Below are 20,864 nucleotides of genomic sequence, written 5' to 3'. Positions count from 1 at the left end.
ATACAGGGACCCCGTGAATGAGGTGTAGTCATGACAGGGTAGTTCTCTGTACCAGCACTTTCTAGGAAAATGAAGCAGATAGAGCTAGTTTAGCAAGAGCAGCCTGGCTCCAACTAGGAGGGATAGCAAGGGGGTAGCTCTCCTCTTATTGCTACTTGTTATTACTCATCTTTCTATTCAGGGCCTCTCCTATTCATATTCCAGTCTCTTATTTAAATCAATGCATGGTTGCTAGGGTTATTTGGACCCTAGCAACCACGTGAAATTGCAAACTGGAGAGCTGCTGAATACAAATCGAAATACGTCAAAATCCACAAATAATAAAAAATGAAAACCAACTGCAAATTAACAACCCTTTTAAAGTCCACTGATAATATTTTGACTGGACCTGAGCTTCTATGGGGGGTGCACAGTTTTACATTCAGATGCCATTGCATGCAGGCTATGTCACATGCCAGAGTGGCAGTTGGAATCAGAGGTCTAGAGACAAGTACCAGTGGCAGTTGGGATCAGTACTTTGGTTTGTCTCAGACCAGAGAGCATCTCTTGGGGATTTGCGGATTTCCAAGTGATTCAAAGCGATTTTACAGTGCGGAAAGGCGATTTTTATTTTTGCAGCTGAAAGCAAATTCACAAACTTTAGTTGAGGTTGCTTTTGAAGAAAGAAGAAAACCAACTTTAGTCCAATATTTGAGATCCTATTGGTACCGTCAAGATGAAGAGACGAATCGACGACAGGAGCAGCACCGAGCAAAGAAGTGGGAGAAAAAGGAGCAAAAAGGTGAAAAAACACGGGAGCAGCTCAGACAAGGAGCAAATAAAAATCCAAGGAGGAAAAAGACCCCGACGCAGCTCCTCAACAGAACGTAAGTAGAACCGGGTGATTTAATACGTCTGCATCAACTGTTTTTTGTACGTAATCCTAAAATATAATGAATCCTCATTGGTGGCAAAACAATTCTATTGAGTTGAAATGATTTTTTAGTGGAAAAAGTATTAATGATCTGTATCAGTTAAATGATCTCAGTCTATTTCAACTGTCAAAATATATTTGTCAGTTGGTTATCTAAAGAAGTGATTTATTATATATTTAACTGTGTCTCTCTGTTAATCTGTATCAGTGTAACTATATATATCATATATTTGTTTATTTATCTATATATATATAGATGTGTGATAGTAAATATCTGCAGGTGTCTATTTATTGGTGTCAATATATGTTTGTATCTGTTTAGTGAATGGCTGCTTCTATTGCAAAAACTTTTGCAGAGAAGAATTATTATTCCTGTTGTACTTATTTTTTCCATTAAAGGGGTGTTTTTTTCTGACTCTTTCCAATTTTCAAATGGGGGTCACTGACCCCATCTAAGAAACAAATGCTCTGTTAAGGCTACACATTTATAGTTATTGCTACTTTTTATTACTCCTCTCCTATTCATATTCCAGTCTCTTATTCAAATCAATGCATGGTTGCTAAGGTAATTTGGACCCTAGCAACCCAATTGCTGATGCTGCAAACTGGAGAGCTGCTGAATAAAAAGCTAAATAACTAAAAACCAATTGCAAATAGTCTCAGGATACCACTCTTTACATCATACTTAGGGTAAGGACACACGGGGAGATTGTCGCCCTGAATCTCCCCGTGTGTCCTTACCCTAAGTATGACCCCTGCCTTCCCACCGGTTACAATGAGATATCGCTAGTGGGATGGCACTCGCTTTGATTTCCAAAATCATCCAAAGTTTACTAGTGAGGCAACTTCGGGAGACTTCGGGAAAACGAAGCACCGAGATTGTCGCCCAGAAGAAGAGGCGATTAGTCGCCAGGCGACTAAATCTCCCCGAATTCCCCCATGTGCCCTTACCCTAAAAGTTAACTCAAAGGTGGGCAACTAACTACTAATTACCATTCTTTAAATTTGTTTATAGCATCTCTCTCAGAAGGAGGAAGTGGATTAAAGAGGCCCCGTGTGGAAGAAGAGCTTCCTCTCCCAGTAGCAATCAGCAACTGCACCATCCATGCTGAGCTTGGGAGTGGAACATTCGGCAAAGTAAGTGCTGGGCTTCTGGGTAACCATACCTGTGTTTTCTTATTTAGTATTAAGGAATATAAGAAGCAGGGAATTCCCATATATCTTTAATGAAGTTTACCCTGACCTTTAATGGGGTTTAACTTAACCCGGTATGGTGGCTTACCAATTTTATAATCACAACTTTGTAACTAAAAACCCTGTTTTTGTAAATAAATATCCTTCCAGAGATACTAAACTACTTATCAAACAGGGGAATAGGGAATGTGCATTGATCAATCCCCCTCTTTTTTTACATATCTTATATAAATAACTGTTAAGGAAAGGCCAGATAGACCCTGGTCTAGAGGCAAATATTCTGAGGTAAAAGGTGGGCCCTTCTCATAAATGTATCACTAGCAAATGTCTTGGGATGAATAGTCTATGTTTATTATATACAGGTAGAATGTGAAACAATTTGGAACTGGATTGTGGGGGAGTAGCACAAAAGTGGCCTATGGTGACAAAGGTAAATCCAGCCATGGATCATAGAAGTGGACTTCTAACATTTTATTTCTTATTCTGCCTTTTTTAGGTATGGTTGGTATCTTTTCCTAACAGGAGCCAGCATATGGCCATCAAGGTCATCAAGAAGAGCGACAAGACCAACATGTCCGACATCATCACTGAGGCCCGGGTACTGAAGACGGCTGCTGGATGCCCCTACCTTTGCCAAGGTCATGGATCATTCCAAACACAGGTACAACATATCATCACTAACTTTATAGGGTATTTCACATTTAGGTTAACTTTAAGTATTCCCAAAGAGGGCAGGATGTAAACAGGGTGGGTCACGGAATCTGCAGTGGAGTACCTGGGATACCATATTTGCAACTTTATATAAGAATACTCTTACTATACCAGAGAACCACAAAATGTATATAAATAACCCCATTTACGTTTTTACATTTTCCATGAGCTCCAAAATAGTATTCTTCAGAAAATGCCACCTATAGCTTTCCCTTGCCAGTCTACATAGGAGGCTAGAAGAGCTAGCATTCTTATAGTTATTTTAGTAAAGGCCAAGGACAGCAACCCTGGGTGCAGAATGAGTAAAGGTGTGGGGCAGCTCAAGCTAAAACACACGCAAGATAAGCAGGTCCGCCATTGGGAGGGTATTGAGAGAGCAGACTGCATTAGAAGGGGGGGCAAGCCGAATAATGAGAGTAAAGCAAATTGTGTACATTATATATGAATTAACTTACCCAATTTCAGCAAAAACTGCACTCACTTGCCTAAAAACTTACAGTAATTTACATAGAAGCTTTTGTAACTTGCATATCAATCAATGGCAGGGGCACATTTCACTGACCCCTAATGAATAAAAAACCCTTATATTCCACTGCTCCCAATAAGCCGACTGACTTTAGCAAATATACTGCAGCTACGTATCAGTCTCACTGGGCCCCCTATAGTTCCTGGGGCCTCCAAGTAAAAGTAAAATCTACCTAACTGCTAATTAAACATTTATTTAGTACACAAGGATATTGACCAAAAAATGTTGCTACTGTGCGCTCACGTTCATGTCTCTAAAAAAGACACTTTGTGCAAAAATTTGTAATCACATGTTTTCAGCCATATGTGCTTATAGTTATTTTGCCTTTTGTTTCTTTAACCAGCGGCATGCTCTGCTCGCTATGGAGTATGTCAGTGGAGGGACCCTAAGAAATGTCATCAAGAATGCCGGCCAGCTGGAGAAGGACTTAGTAACGTAAGTGACTTTATGTGTTTGTAATGGGGTAACAGAGCAGGAGCTGGCCTAGAGTACATGCAGAAGGAAGGATGGAAAGAGGTCAGCATTCGGAATCTTCAGCCAACTGATTTTCATCTTTTGTTTTTGTAAAGGAAATCAGCTAGGGAAACTATGTATGTAATATAACTGTAATGGCACAACAAATAACATCTTTCTCTTCTATAAAGTGCTGTCCTGTAGCTTCACTTCCCATTGCAGTAAATCCACTGTCCCTACAGCAAGCAAATATGTACAAAGCATCTTGTTTTATTCAATTTACTCATCACCTCATTAAAATTTGCTAGAATGGGGCAAAAAGAGTTGTGTCTCACCCTGTATGGAGTGCTGCCTTTGTTAAGACACATGGAGATGTGACCGTCATTCAGAATGCTGAATGCTTGAAGGACTAGGGCAACCCCTTGCATTGAGCTGTAAGGGCCATGGTTTTATGTCCCATAGCAGTCCTACAGGTGTGCCTATCTTGGAGTTAGTGGGCCCTCATATATTACAGCAGGGCCAAAGCACCGTTATAATAATAACTATAGTAAAAAACAAAGCAAACAAATGTATTCACTATGGAAATGTTAATTTCTTTTCTCCAAAGATTCTACGCAGCAGAACTGGTGTGCGGCCTGCAGTTTCTCCACTCTAAAGGGATTATTCATCGGTATGTAAAATTTATGAACATCCCATATATTATCTTTCTGTTCATATATTGTTTCTGCAAACCCATTGTTCTCTCAAATAAAATTAATCTTATGCAAATGGCACATGGTGCATTTTGCCGCCTGTATGTTATACTCCTTTTATTGCAATGCATTGAAATCACTGCCAGGATATCAGTAATAAAGTATTGAAAATAGAGTATTAAGAAAATGGAGTATTAAACAAACTGTAACACCCCATGAATTTGGGGAAGAGGGTTCACATTCCTTCTCACCCCCACTCATAAAATAGTACTGGCTGACTCCCAACATTTACACTTACCTCTCACACTACTTACCTGCTCTTTCTCAATTCCTTTTAATTTTTTAACCCTAATGTTTACCTTGCAGGGATCTTAAACCAGCTAATGTCCTGGTAACCAACGAGGGACATATAAAGATCGTCGACTTTGGTTTGGCAGCTGAGGGCGTGTTTGGAAAGAAAAAAATCAAAGGCGCAAAAGGAACACTGCCCTTTATGGCCCCAGAGGTATGTGACTGTGATTTAATTTAAATGCATATAGCAGAGAGGTCATAGGTTCTCTAAGTTGTGCTTATACTTATAAGTCTATTTCATGCATTTAAATACTCAACTAAAAAATATGTTTTTTTGTGTTTTGCTGGTATATGATTTTTTTTCTATACAAAGCAATTCAGATTAAAAGGGAAACAAAAGTCAATCACTAGGTGGGGTCTCAGATAGCATGCTCTGGGTTCCTTCCTACACATCATTTTAACTGTTCCCAGGTAACCACTGTGCTGCCCAGGGTGGGACACATGCACCCTAGAGTAATTGCTGGGAGTTTACTACTCATGTGAACAGCTTCAGCACAAGAGAGAGTTACAGAAAGAGCAAAGGTTTAGTAAATGCATGCACTAGAGGATTTTAATAACAATCTTTTTTTTTTCTTCAAATCTAGGTGTTAAAAGAGAAAAGATATAATAGAGGAGTAGACTGGTGGGCATTAGGGATCATCGTATCTAAAATGGCATGTGGGACCTCACCATTCATAGAGTACGGCAACAGTACAGAATGCCGTTTGTCGATTCTTCTTGAACAGCCATGCATTCTGATAAGGTTCAGCCCCGAATTGCAAGATCTCCTGCGAATGGTAAGTATTGGAATTTATGGAGAGGGTATAACTAGTTCTGCTATATTATATCATTTCCCAGAGAACTGATACTGTTCCTAGAGATCTAGCAGTGACACTAACTGGATATTTTTGTTTGCTGAATAGTGTATAGGCAATTGGACAAAATCCCTGTTCTATGAGGGTATTACTGACAGGTGTGTAGCTTCATATTAGTAATAAATATCTGATAATGTTATCTTTCTTTAGCTCCTGAAGAAAAATCCAAAAGAACGACTGGGCTGCAATGGAAATATTCGGGAGCACCCATTTTTTAATGCCATTGATTGGGTGCAAATAGAAAACCGGACTCTACCACCTCCTTCCCAGCCAAAAGCAGTAAGTACATGACGACATGTGTTTTGGTAGGCTACTGCTTATTATGAATAGGCACTTATCTTGAAATCTCTAGATGTTTGTGTTTTAATACATATTCTGGGCTAGAGACCAGTGTCTTCCTTTACTACAGTATCTACATAGCCGGTTAGGACTAGGCCTAGGTTTATTAACTCTGTGGAAAACTCTCTATGGCATTCCACAACAAATACAATTCCCCTTAATATTTTGTATTGTACTAATGCCATCTACTTTACTTACATTTTTTTTGGTAACAAACTAATTTATATTTTGTTTAACTGCAGTTGTCACCTGTGGATTTTAAGAAGACATGCGAGGAGCCGCCATCATTCTTGGAGTCCCTGAAACATACTATAACATCAGGTGATCAGGTATCTCTTCAAGATATGGCATGTCTGGATTAAATTTCACAGGTTCCAGCCATTTCTAGACCTTCTGGCACTGATGGTGATCTTATACCCTACCATCGTCCCCATGCCACAACAAACATCAGGCCCCATTATCAATTCCATGACTTCCAGTCTTCTCTCCTCATTATATCTCTTTCATCTTAATTTTGGCCTACCGGAGGTTCCATCAGTTGCCATCTGCCCCAGGGTTTGGCCCTTGATATAAAACTCTGCCTTTGGCGTTTTCTTTTTATTAGCCCCTGCCTCTGCCATCACCCTCTTCTAACATTTGCCACTAGTCATTACCATCAGCCTTTGCCCCCACACCAATGGTCTATCACTCACCATTTCCATTATTCCCTGGCTAAATCATCACCTATTTATGGGCCTTTCCATCTGGTTCTGTCTGACTCTTTCTATCAGTCACTGTTTCTGGCCCTCAGCCAATCAATGGTCCATTTCATCGGCTCCTCATCTCTAGCCCTATTATCTATACTAGTGTCATTCACCGTCAGCTCCTACTATTTGGTCCTGTATCACCATAAATCCAGCATTACCATTGGCCCTAAAACCTTTGCACCCTGGGGTGATTCTGCCCTCACTTCAACCCTTAGGCAGCCTACCCGATGCAACCCCTTTTAACCCCCGTGGTTACCTTTTAACCAGGTAGAAGCGGTCTGCATCATTGTGCCGAGAAATTTCTCACTCTGCACTAAAATAGTCTAAATTCCCCTTTAAAAAAGGATAAAGTTGACACTTAAGGGTACTAGGAACAACTTTTTGCCTCCCCTGTAACCCATAGGCATTACTGTCTGAGGCAAGTACCTCAACTAGCCTCATAGCGGGAGCGCCCCTATTTGCACCACACAGTACACTTTAATATTATCCCCACCTTTCATTCTAACTCCAGTTATTTAATTTATGTATGTTATGTTTGGCTAAGGTATATAACCAAAGGACTCTTATTTAAATATGGATTTATTTAAAACATGAATTTATCAAGACAACCTGTAATTGTATAGGCAATTAAATAGAAATAGACAGAAAGTAAAACATTAAATAGGAAACTAGAGTATAGTCTAACAACCTGTACACAGTTCACTACTGATCCAGGGATTTATCCGATTGCCATATTGGAGTCAGGAAGGAATTTTTTTCCCCCTCTGAAGCACACTGGACACAGCTTCAGATGAGGTTTTTTTGCCTTCCTCTGGATCAAGATAAATAGGAATTTTATGAAGATAAACAAGAATTTTATGAATGAGAGTTTGAATCGTGTGGCTATTAATTTTTTTTAACCTTACATATTAAAGTACTACTAATTACTAAATTACTCAGGATAAGGTAGGATGGAATGCTTAAAATTTACAGAATGTAGGAACAAAACCTATATAATTAAGTTAAAATAAAATGTCAAAAACTACATTGGTTAAAAGAACTCATAGTTCCGTATTACCTCATTAGAACCCTCCTATTATAGCACCACCCTCATGTATTAATTTTTTTAACAAATTTGCCTTAAATTATAGGAAATAAATTAAATGTCAGGTATTTTATTCAGTGGTATAGGCATAGCAAGGGAACATATCATAGCTTAAATAAAATAAAATAAAAAAAAACTTGATTTCAATGATAAAATATGGTAGAAAATAATATTTAGGACCAGCAATAAAGTAGATGAATTTTGTACAAAATAACTAAAATAGACTAATTTAAACAGAAAAGTTGCAGCCATATTAATCCACAGGTGAAAGGTTAGTATTCGTGATAATTATTTAGATTAGCAGTAATTTTTTAGGGCTCACTGTTAAATAAAAGACCTTTGTCTTCCTCGGGTTCAACCAGCAATCTTTATTATTAATGCTTCTTGAACCTACTGAAGAAGAAATGTCTCTCTCAAACACTAGCTGTAATAGTTCTTAGTGCAAATAAAAAGTATATCCCAACAATACTTACTTTTTGCCTCTCTAATAAGATGGTTAGGATACAGGGGCAATTCTAGTGATGCCGCCCCCTGCTCCCCAGGGGTTACTTTTACTGCACCAGAGTGGGTCCAGCGGGGCAGCGTCACTAGTGATTTCTGCACTAGAGGAGTCAAATTTCCAAAAAATTTGGATTTTAAAGTTACCAGGAGTGCCTTTTTGCCACCCCTGTTAACTTGTGGGCTGCTCCAGTCTGAGGCGAATTTCTCAAGTCGCCTCATGGTGGCAGCGCCCCTGTTAGGATAGGTTAGGGACCTGCTCAGAGAGTCTACCTTGACGTGGTGGCAGGCTTGATATCCTTTGGCCAAACATATGTCATTTTCCAAAAGTACCAGAATGATTATTGGATGCCATTCAGGTTGTACAGAACTACACGATTATTGATTCTTGAGTCTTGACCACAGAAGAAACCAACTGAGACGACTGAAGATAAATCCCATCAGCGAATATTTCCTTTACTCAGTTTGATATTCCTCTTTCTGTAATAAAGTTATCCAGGAATCCTATTGTTATGGTGTTTTCTGTGTATCATGCCATTTATTGGCCAACACCTCCACTGAGTTATACCTTAGTAATCCTAGCGTCACAGATGTAGGGTTGCCACCTTACCCCTTTAAAACTGAACACATATGGTATTCACAGCCTGCATGGCTAATTAGCAATTCATTTAGATGCATGGCTCCACACAAATCAGTTCAGTCTGCAGCATGCATCTAAATGAATTGCTAATAAGCCATGCAGGCTGTGGATTGCACATGTGTTCAGTTTTAAAGGGGTAAGGTATGTGTCTCATTCACCCATCCATGGATAGATTTACTATAGCTCTGGTACAGAAAAAAGGTTTAATATAGAGACACTGGCATGTGAGCAGGAGTTTAGTCTTTAATGTAGCAATATAGACAAACTGGCAGTGCTACATCCAGAAGTCCTTTGGGACGTGTCAGTAAAAGACAGTGAATGGAAGGGAGTGATTGTTTCCATTTCAGGATGATCCTGCTAAGTTCATCTTTGGTAAAGTTGCAGTACTTGCCTCCCTGGAATGGGAAGAGAAATGCAGTCTGTACTACTGTCAGTGGGGCAGCTGTAACAGCAGGAGAGGAGGCCTCTGTGGGAAGTGACTTTGTTATAAGTGGCCATGTATAACTAGGGAAATAGGAATCACACACAATACTGAAATTGTGCAACAACAGCTGCAGCCAGTTGGTTTATTTGGAGCAGCATGCACATATAGGCGCTAGGACTTCAGCCCCTTCCTCAATGCAATGCTCACAACACACAGCAAGTCATGTGACCTAATAAACCGCATTCCCATCTCCCAGCAAACTTGTCACTGCACCCTCAGCTTTGTGTGTGGCTCTTATTTCCCATTTATGTATCTCTGCTAGCTGATTCAAGAGGAATGCTGAGATTGATTTGGTCTTAGACATTGGTATTGTGTCTGCCCTCCTAAAAACACTACAAATACTTAGGCAGCAAAACATCCAGAAAGCACCCAATCTGCCCACTATATGTAGAAACTGGGACAGCGCTGACCTAGGCTTATGTACTAATTCTAAAATATTCGGCAATATCTATAAAGCAATGTTTGGTTTGCATTTCAGCATCTTAACGCAAAATAGCTGAAGTACAGGCCCGGATTTGTGGAAAGGCCACCTAGGCCTGGGCCTAGGGCGGCAGGATTTTAGGGGGTCGGCATGCTGCCCAACCACACCCACATCGGTTCACTGACACTGGGGATGCGCTGGAGATACAATAATTTTTAAATTTCATGTGCGCCAATCCCCATTGCTCCTGTCCCCCTGGAGGGGACAGGGGCGACGAACGGCAGTGGGCCTAGGGGCGCCCACTATGTAAATCTGGCCCTGCTTAAGTACATATAAACTTATGTATTAAAATAGACATCATCATTTATTCATATAGCGCTGTCAAGATACGCAGTGCTACAAAATGTTGCCAGCTTTATTAAGGGCTCTTATAGACGAGCCTTTGAAGCTGCGCTCCCCTGTGTTCCGTTTTTATGCGTTCAGCCGCAGGGGAGCGCAGGAGTAGACGCGGTCAGTTTTTTTAATGGGGATGTACTCACACAGGCGCATGTAGGCGCCTAAATGCGCCTGCGTGAGTACCGGCCATTGAAAAAAACTAAACGCGTCCACTCCTGCGCTCCCCTGCGACTAAACGCATAAAAACGGATCGCAGGGAAGCACAGCTTCAAACGCTTGTCTGTAAGAGCCCTTAGTGAGACCAATCAAACATCTAGTTTTAACTTATAAATTGCTCCATGTAAATAAAAGCTGATTGCCCTTTAGTTACTCTGGGTTAATTGATCAGGATACACATTTTACATGTTTCTACATAGGTTTATCACAATCAAACCTGCAAAAAATATTCAGACAGTGTTTGGCATAGAAATAGTAGCACTCAGATTAGTATCATTTACTAACAGATCTACATCAATGTTCTAATTAAACCCAACTGTGTCCACTGCTGATAAACCCTGTTATTGAACTTGGCTTGAGTCAAATATGGCACTTGTTAGGTGTTTCATTCATTTGCTTCCAACTATAATCAGAAATCTGCAAAATAAGTCTCAGGGTAACACTTTGGGAATGAACAATAATAAATAAAAAAATGAATAAGGGTAGAACTACACTAACATTTTCGGCACTGTCCGACGAGCTGCGCAAAAACGCATGTGTCAAATCGCATGCAGCGGAAATAAGGTAAGAGATAGAAATGTTGAATGAAGTCGCAGAGTTGATCCAACGCTAAACGACTGTCGGAGGCAGACGCTGCACGCTGCATCTGCATCAGACAGTGGTGTCGCGTCGGTTCACCGCTGCGACACCATCTGACAATGTATTCACTTACCTTTTTTTCGTTGCATGCAATTTGACGCATGCGTTTTTGTGCACAGAAAAAGCTTGTGTAGTTCTACCCTAAGCGCAGGACTCCACGGACGATTTGGCCGTGATCTGAAACGCTGCGCAAAAACGCAGGCATCACGTCAGATGCGACGGAAATAAGGTAAGTAATTTTATTGTCGGATAGTGTCGCAGCGTTGATGCGACGCAACACAACTGTCGGATGCAGCGGCTGCGTCTTTCCGACAATAGCATTACTTACCTAATTTCAGTTGCATCCGACGTGACGCCTGCGTTTTTGGGGAGCGTGCCGGAACGCAGCTGAAACGTTCGTGGAGTCCTGCCTTTAGTGTTGTAAGGTTGATCCCAATATTGACTTACTGAAATTATTATTATCTTATCAGCTTGAAAATAGGAATTCTGAAAGTTGTCCAAATGTATGTATAGCCTATCACAGCGTATTTGCGTTCCATGTATAGATATAGGATCCGTTATCCAGAAACCCCTTATCCAGAAAGCTCTGAATTATGGAAAGACCATCTCTCATAGACTCCATTTTATCCAAATAACCCAGATTTTTCTAAATTCCTGTAATAATAAAACCGTAGTTTGTACTTGATCCTAACTAAGATATAATGAATCCTTATTTTAAGCAAAACCAGCCTACTGTGTTTATTTATGAAGATCCAAATAACAGAAAGATCCGCTACCCCGAAAAACCCAGGTTCCAAGCATTTTGGATAACATTTTGGATAACAGGTCCCATATCTGTACCCGTACAGTTGTACTTGTCTATTTTTGGTCCCTGTTTCGAGTTTCACCAAACCCTAAAAAATCGATCTCATTCAGCAGCCACGTTCCAGGTACATCAGAATTAGGGTTAAATGTGTTTACATGCATAAGTGCCAGAGCTCAGAACTAATAGGGGACCCATACTACTGAGCTGACAGGTTTTTCCCAGCTTCTTAGATCTCTGTTTTACCAGGTCCTTGGCTGGGGCCTTGCCAAATAAATAGAACATGGATTTGTAAAGAGATTTAAATAAAATCTTTGAAAAATGACACTGCTGTGGAATATATATAAAAACCATGCACAAATATACGTGATGAAAAGTAAAAATAGCAACTATCATGTTTAAACTTAGCCATAATAACAGTCTTTCCTCTATTGCTCTCTGATGCATTCACTTCCATAGCAAAGAGACAAAGCTAAACACTGCCAATTATGAGTTTGTTACAGTAAGTACTTACACATGTAGCTGGTGTGTGTGGGATAGTTATTAAAGCCTAACATCACCCAGATTTGCCTAATCGTAAGGGAAATCTATCGGTGTCCTATTAATGTATTTAGGAGGGAAAAGGCAGTTTTATTGTTTCTGTTTCTCATTCAGACCGCAGTACTGTGTCACTCTAACAGCTAAATGACTGAATCTACAAACCCAAGATCCCTCCCTGGTGCTTCAGTAGCGTGTCTGATCAAGGACAAATTTGTTTTCTGACCAGCAGAGGTGAAACACATTACATGTGCTTTAGAACTGCTCATTTTTAGATTTTTGCTTAGAGAATTGTTCTCTCCTTCCCGAAGGTATCAGTTAATCCTGTTGATACAGGCAGAACACAGCATTATGCAGAGTTATGACCACCCAGACTGTTACATTTCAGAGAAGTAAATCTGGACTAAATGCACTTTATTGTTTGTCTAGTTCGCTTACTCGCTTTATATTTTATGTCATGGGACTAGTAACAAAACATATGTTATTGCGGCTGGACAATGCAGACCAATTTAAGTGACTTTACGGTCCCTCGCTGAAAAGCAGTTAAATGCAGAGAAAATGCTGTCTTAGATCCAGGGCCATAACCGACACAGCGTTCTCATTCAGGATCTGCTCTATTCTGAAACATTAACCAACTGCACTGTTAGAAAGCTAATGAACTATATCTTAATTGACTTTCTCTATAAAACGATAATGCTTGCCAACTAACTTTGGGTGCCCCAGAATCTCATTAGAACTGCCCCAAAGACTCGGGATCTGTGCTAGAACACAGAGCAGTTCTCACATTTTGCAGCACCAAAAATGGTACCACAGGGTTCTGGGAAAAACAAGGTGCCCCAGAATATATTGTAAATGACTCACCAAATAGTAAATGTGGTCCTGGTGCACCAGCCCCAGACCCCCAGCTTTAAAGAGCGGTACGGCACAGGATTTGAAGAATCACTCAAAAGGATCCACAGGACCAGTGGAAATTAGTTAAAAAATATCTTTTATTTATACAAAGTTAAAAATGTATATTTGCATCTCCATACGCCCTACGCGTTTCACAGAGCCCATGATTAATTGCCCTAGGTGGGTGTGAAACGCATAGGGCGGATGGACATGCAAATATACATTTTTAACTTTGTATAAATAAAAGATATTTTTTAACAAATTTTCACTGGTCCTGTGGATCCTTTTGAGCGCCGGGGTCGGCCCTGCTTCTTCTTCAAATCCTCCACCACAGGGTTCTGCCTAAAAGCAGAATTATTCTCCTGTTCTGAGAGATGCAAGAAAGAGCAGAACAGCATTGGACCCAAATTATGGCTGTCCTATTCTTTGTGAAAGAGCTCCAGGATCATGTAATCTACAGTACTGACTTTAAAGGGCCATAGTGCCAGCGCCATAGATTTGCTTGTAAACACGGGCCACAGTGTATCAGAGACACATACACTCAGGACTTAAAAATAAAACAGTTTTTGAGGTTATCCTGTTAAACATCAAGCCAGTGGTGTAACTAAATATCACTGGGCCCCACAGCAAATAATTTTATAGGCCCTAAAAATGTCTAGAGATTGACTTGTTTTACCAAGTTTTATTGAATTTGTATATGAATTAGAGCCTTGTGGGGCCCCTATACCTTCTGGGCCCCCCTGCAGCCGCAGGGTCTGCTTCCTCTATAGTTATGCCCCTGCATCAAGCTATAGCTATAACCACAGCTAACCCTAATAGTACATATCCCTACACTTATTATGCTTTGTAGATTTGCTTTGATATTTAAATATGGCGAGTAGTACCTCATACTTAACTTTTAAATTAAGCCCCCTTTTAAATAACAAGTAGTTCATTTTTAACTGGGCATATTTAAATATGTATGTATGTATGGGTACCATTATTTATCGTTTTCAAATAGTACTATCTATCATATTCAGTGGAGTGTGTTAACCCTGTTAGTGATGTTACTTCCATTACCTTAAATGTTGCAGATAGTCTATTTGCACGATTGTGTACCTGAGGAAGGGTGTTGTTGAAAGCGTTGTACAGAAGCCTGTGAATAAATAAAGCTGATAATCTTCATATTATATATGAGTGCTGTGAATTCTATGATTTTGTGTATACAGACAGGAATCAGTGGCTGTTGGTAAGCATTCTTTTAAACAATAACCAATGCACCTTCTCTTTAATTTATATCTGCAATTTATATCCTCTCTCTATGCCCTATAGGAGAAGAGACTTTTGAGCTCTCTGGACCTATGTACAGTATGTGTGTATTAGGCTTCACATGAGCAACATGTCTGTATCTCCTGCTAAAGTTAACAACATTTATTGGGGCTTATTTTTACTTTATGCGTAATTATGGCAACTTATGGTATACAGGAGCTTTTATACATACATCTACAAAACAGTTAGGCAGGTTAAAATAGAGTTAAAAGGTTGAACTTGATGGAAGTGTGTCTTTTTCAACCTCACTTACTATGTTACATGGTTTGATATTACCAACTGTTTAATAAAAGAAAAGGCCTCAGTGTTCTTTTCCCCTTTGCCCTTGGTCACGGATATTGGAGGGTCCATATTTCTTGAACCTTTCTTTATACCCTGGTCAAAGGGAGGGCCTGTGGAGCCTGAGAATGACAGTACAGTGAGAGAAGACTGTGCCTGGTAGAAAGTATGTCAGTGAGTCTGACTTGGAATTAGTTTGGGTGGCCGGGCTGACTGCAAGAGAGATGTTGATGTCGAATGGTGAACTGTGAGAAATGGGTTGCTATCCCTGTGGTGTTCCAATAACTGGGAGAGACTTCTGGGGTGGTCAGGAAGACAACAATCTCACCCGAGAGGGACTGTTATATATTTGTGTTGCTGTGTGAAGAAAAACACACTGTTCATGTGTTTTTTATGCATTAGAAACCACTTGCCCACCATTACAAAAGCTAATCTTTCCACACCCCAGCTAAAACCGATATACTACCAAGGGCTCTGCGCCAATGAAGCACGTTGAGAAACTCGCCTCGGTGACCCCCGGGCCCCCACCAGCGCAAAAAGGTGAGCTCACGGGGGAGGGGGATGGCAGCAACAGCAAGCTGCCTCAGGTGGCGGAGGGGCCAGGATCACCCCTGTATACTACTAAAATGAATAAGGAACCTTTAACATCCCCCTGCGTGCAATCCATGCACAGAGAAAGGGAAACATCAGGAAATATAATCAATTTAGACAGATAATCTCTGATTTGGCAGGATTTCAGGATGGTCTATGAAACTGACCCTGGGATGTGCAATACATGGGCATGTCTGCTTACGTTCATCTTTATGGACAAAAGTCAATACAAATCACCATAATCTTAAAAATATCTATTTATTTTTTGTGGATGCAAGCTTAGGCAAAATATTTCATTGACAACTAGCCGGATCTGTTGGTGCAACGATGGCTCGGGCAACTGCCACTCAAAAATGTGGTAGTCAGTTCTTTTTAGCAAGTACAGCTGCTGGTCAAGGCTACTGTCATTGTTATGAATGTAGGGAATCCCAAGTGTTTTGTTACCTGCCCACTGAGTTGGAAAACACTGTTCAACAAAATGTCCTGAACTGCCCTGTCTGCCATTACTTTCCAGCAGCTGAGATACTGTGGTCACTTGCTGAAACCATTTTATGGACAATTATAATTTTCTATTTATGTTATTCTATGTGAGTGATGGTTACATGAAGACTGCAAGCCAAAGATTTAACATTTTGTTCCAAAAAGGAAAGCGAGCAAGTGATCATTTATTTATACAAGATGTTTCAACAAGGTGTACAGCTGGGGTGTGTAAGAACATGACATTCACATAAGCTTTCTGCTGGCTGATGGATGTCTATGAACATTCTGAGTACAACCTAATGCAATTAAAAGACTGTGTCCATTTAATATTTCATTTCTACCTAACAAAAATGCTAGATTTTAGAGATGTTACTATATAAAATGAATCCTACAACTTCTATGGCATTGTCTTTAAACAAATATTTTTTGGGGAATTAAAGGAGAACCAAATGTATAATCACTGGGCCGGTGTTCCTGATTGCTGAAAACTGCACTGGCCCTTGGTATTTCTATAGAAGCATAATCTGTAATCATTTGCTTAGAAACCGCTTTAATTAGTAAAATTGCAGTTCCTTTAAGGAATCAATAAAAAGCAGTAGGAGACCTTATTCTGTTGGACTGCAAAGCAACTGCCTTCTTGCCAAAAGGTGTGCGCTACAAGGAACATAATTCTGGAGGAATAAAATGCAGATTTATTAAGGGGTTAATCGGGGCGATAAATTGCCTCTTCTTCAGGGAGACTAATCTTCCTGAACTGCCTCCCACCGGCTAGAATCTAAATCGCCGGCAGGATGGCACTCGGAGTGCTTCATTTTCCGAAAGTTTCCTCATGAAAACAAAGCGCCGGCAATTTACATTCTTGCTGGCGGGAAGCAGTTCCGGGAGATTAGTCGCCCTGAAGAAGAGGAGATTTGTCGATGGGCGACTAATCTCCCCCTGAATCTGAGCGTGTGTCTCTGCCCTTAAAGTAGCTCAGTGGTGTAAATAGAGGGGCATCAGACAGCCTGACTCCCGATACATATACACCTCTGTTAACAACTACATTGTTGTAGTCCACAATGAACATTTGCCGCCACTTTATTATAAAAGTGATTACTCTAAAGATCTAATGCTCACACGGATGAGCAACTAAAATAACCCACCTTTATGTGGTAAAGCACGCACATGTTTTTATTTTTATTCCATGTTGTGAAGGAGAAGACTGCAATATGCCAAAACAGGTTGTTCTAAATGGAATTTGTCTGTTCCTGAAAATATAATGATTGCCATTAATTCCACTGAAAACTCACTGCGAGCAGCACTGAATGTTCCCTCTCTATATAGTACAAAGGCCTAAAAGCTTTTCACTGCTTTGTTAGAATAAAAATAGAAAAAAACATGGCAATAGTGATGTTATGAGCAAAGTGAATGCCAAGTGGTGCCTAGTTAGTCAAAAATAATCTCTTCATACAGAGCTGAGTAGTATGTCAGTATACACATGTAACATTTTAACCCCCCCCCCCCACAAAAATATAAATTGAAAGGAACGGGAATGTTTTTATGGGACGACTTCATTACGCCACTAGTTCCAAATTGGCAATTTGTCTCCACATCAGCTGTGCTACGTTTTATTGCTTTCAAATTAACACTACATGAACATATCCCTGAGTCAGTTAGAGAGAAATCTCTTAAGAGTGGTCGGGTTTGAAAAATGTACTTGTCCCTAACAGCAAAGACATACAGTAGACTCTCTTGAACTCCTAAAGTGCCCATATTTTAATTTTAATGCACAATCTGAGGGGAGAGCTATGTTAGAAGTGTAATAAAGAACAAGTTATTGTATGTGCTACTTCATTTCCGAAATAGCTGAAAAGATTAATGCACTCATCTGCATTACTCCGCTTGGCTCCTCAGGAATGAAACATTGTGCACAGTAACTTGTCCTTTATTACTAAAATAACATGTACTCTGCTAATTGTTTCTTGTCCTTTAGTGAAACTAATTGTCCCTGGCTCACGCACCAGCTTCATTTAGAGGCAACTGCTTAAAATTTGGCTCCCCCCACACATATCATTACACCTTATAGCCAGCAGAAAAGGCTGACATGTATAGAACATAAAACATCTGTTCATGCTGCTAAAAACCCAGCCAACAACTGGGAGCAAACAAACAAATATTAACACAAAAACCATTCAATGATTATTTGTAATTATAGCAGGACCTATTTTGGTCCCAACCCACAGGCTAAAGAGGTGATTCACCTTCACATTAACTTTTAGTATGTTATGGAGTAATTATACGCAAATTTTCAATTGGCCTTCATTTTTTCTTTTTCATCGTTGCCTTCTTCTGAAATTTTTCAGCTTTCAGATGGGGGTCACTGACCCCATCTAAAAAAACAAATGCTCTGTAAGGCTACAAATCTATTGCTATTGCTACTTTTTATTACTCATCTTTCTATTTGTCTCCTTTCCTATTCATATTCCAGTCTCGAATTAATATCAATGCATGGTCGTTAGGGTGATTTGGACCCTAGCAACCAGATTGCTGAAACTGCAAGCGGGAGAGCTGCTGATTAAAAAAAACGAAATAACTTCGGTTTGACGTATGTCAGAATTGTTGTCTGCATAAAAATTATCAAATTTATTCAGACGCCCATTGACTTTAATGCATTTGAAAAAAATAGCATATAAAAATTGACGCTCATGTCAAAATTGCAAGTTTTTTCGCCATTTTACTTATTTTTCTGTGACGCGAAATGGGACAGAATTGCCCATCACTATATATGAAGGATGCATACTATCATACCATCTTACCATCATCTATCCTTCATTCTGTCTATTGAAAAAGTGGCCCAAAGTGTGCAGATTTTGGTAAAAATGGTGAAATTCTTCCTCACTTAATTATGCATTATGATTTGTGCAAATCTAATTATTTATATATATATAGGGCTGAAACCTCTTCTGGCAAAGCCAATAAGGGCAGGACTACACGGCCGATTCCACCGCGATCCGTCAAAATCGCAGGCGTCACGTCGGATGCAACGGAAATAAGGTAAGTAATTCAATTGTCGCATTGTGTCGCTGCATTGATGCGATGCGACAGTCCGACAGTCGTGTCGCATCAACAATGCGACACAATCCGACACTGCCATTACTTACCTTGTTTCCGTTGCATCCGACGTGACGCCTGCGATTTTGCGCAGCGCGGCGGATCGCGGCGGAATCGGTCGCGTAGTCCTGCCCTAAGGCATTGGTTCTCTTACTGTTTAGATGCCCCATGTGGGCACACAAAGCAGTTGAAGGCATCACAAAGTGCCCTAAGACAAACGGAGTGTCAATTCCCTGTTCTCAGTTCTCCAGAAAAAAAAACAAGTTAACACACATGAACAGTTTTGTCTTGCTTAACACTATAAATAGTCCTAATTAACTCTATAACAGCCAGGGAATGAAATAGACAACAAAACAAGGCAAAGATTTGTGTTTTTTCCCTGCTTTGTTTTCGATGGGGGCAAATTTATAGCATTTAATAAATATACTCCAGAGTTTATTGAGATAATAAATTTCCAGTTAATTTCCAAATTAATGCACTGAATATTTAGACGCTCATAATGATTAGTATCCTGCCTTCTAACTTTTATGGATGTGATTTTTATGATTAAAAAAAACAGAAGCCTATAAATTCTCATTTTCTGGTGTAACAATAAAAACCTATGATATTGGAAAACCACACTAATAATATGGTCTATTTTGTAAGCTTCACAGCAGATTTCAGGCTTTCCCTGGCACTGCAAGTCACTAAAAGATCCCTTGGAATATTTTGTTTACTTTTTATAAAGGTGGATTATTTTTGTTCTTTCAGGAACATGGTTTTTCCTTTTTGAACAGATATGTCATTTTTCACAGTGGAGATCAACTATTGTCAGTGTTATCCTCTGCAGAAACATTCCAACTTACTATAGTTCTACACTTTAATGAGGGAGGCTGAAATGCTTATTTAGCAGTAAAACATGAGTAAGAGAGAGCCTGGATAGAAGGAGAAGCAACAAAAAGGAATTAACAAATACTGGCTCACAATCTGTTCTTTTGGCCGTTTCAAACGGATGGTATTTTAAATTTCACCTTGGGGAGAGACAGAATAGAAAAGTAGCTGCATAGTTTATACCTGCATAATACTAAAAGCGAAACTTAGTTAAGTACCAAGACAATATATTCTAAATAGTTTTCTGTTATCCTTTATATAAGGTTGTACAAGTCTCTAAAGAGCGTATACGTATGATGCCCAGCTATGTCATGTGCCCTTTAATGTCTAAAAACACATTTGAATTTCTCAGAGATGCCAAACTAGACCTGAAGTGATCCAGAAAGTATCTTGGACATGCCATGCCCTGACCCCAAATATGTTTTGCCCCTGCCATGTTGCATCTTCCACTGCTTCAGATATGTTGTGTGGCGATTCTATGCAATATGTAGCAGCTCAATTAGATTTTGGGGGCAAATTACTGCCAGTGGGACGTGGACCTGATACAGCAGGAGACCGGGGATTACATCTGGGACAAATAGAGGTCTGGATTTCCCTCTGCAGCACCCCAAGGCCTCATGGTTCTAGCGCCTGCACTTTAGCATGCGGCTGGGCACCCCATAAAATTTCGGCACCCTAGGGCCGGGCCTGACTCCATAGATTGGAAGCCATTTGACACATCTACTAATCTTCCACCATCAAAATGTCTCTGCCCAAAATCTGAATGTTGGCACTGTGACATTAACCCTATGAAATACCCCACAAATACCTGACTTAAGTGTTACTGGAACATACTCAGTGGGCATCTATACCTAATACA

The 20,864-nt window shown here is 40.0% G+C and overlaps 2 protein-coding genes across 2 annotated transcripts in view; one reads left to right on the top strand and one right to left on the bottom strand.

Moving 5' to 3' along the window:
• Positions 1–20,864, bottom strand: part of rarb.L (retinoic acid receptor beta L homeolog) — a 620,347-nt gene that overhangs the window by 421,368 nt on the left and 178,115 nt on the right. The window lies entirely within an intron of this gene.
• LOC121394588 (protein kinase C-like 1B) lies at positions 383–3,956 on the top strand. Its single transcript, XM_041566007.1, has 4 exons — positions 383–866; positions 1,929–2,050; positions 2,604–2,768; positions 3,688–3,956. The coding sequence occupies exons 1-4, from the start codon at positions 716–718 to the stop codon at positions 3,781–3,783; spliced, it is 534 nt and encodes a 177-aa protein (XP_041421941.1). The 5' UTR covers positions 383–715; the 3' UTR covers positions 3,784–3,956.

Source organism: Xenopus laevis, chromosome 6L (genome assembly GCF_017654675.1).
Source record: "Xenopus laevis strain J_2021 chromosome 6L, Xenopus_laevis_v10.1, whole genome shotgun sequence".
NCBI classification, from domain to species: Eukaryota; Metazoa; Chordata; class Amphibia; order Anura; family Pipidae; genus Xenopus; species Xenopus laevis.
This window is presented reverse-complemented; position numbering and strand designations above follow the sequence as displayed.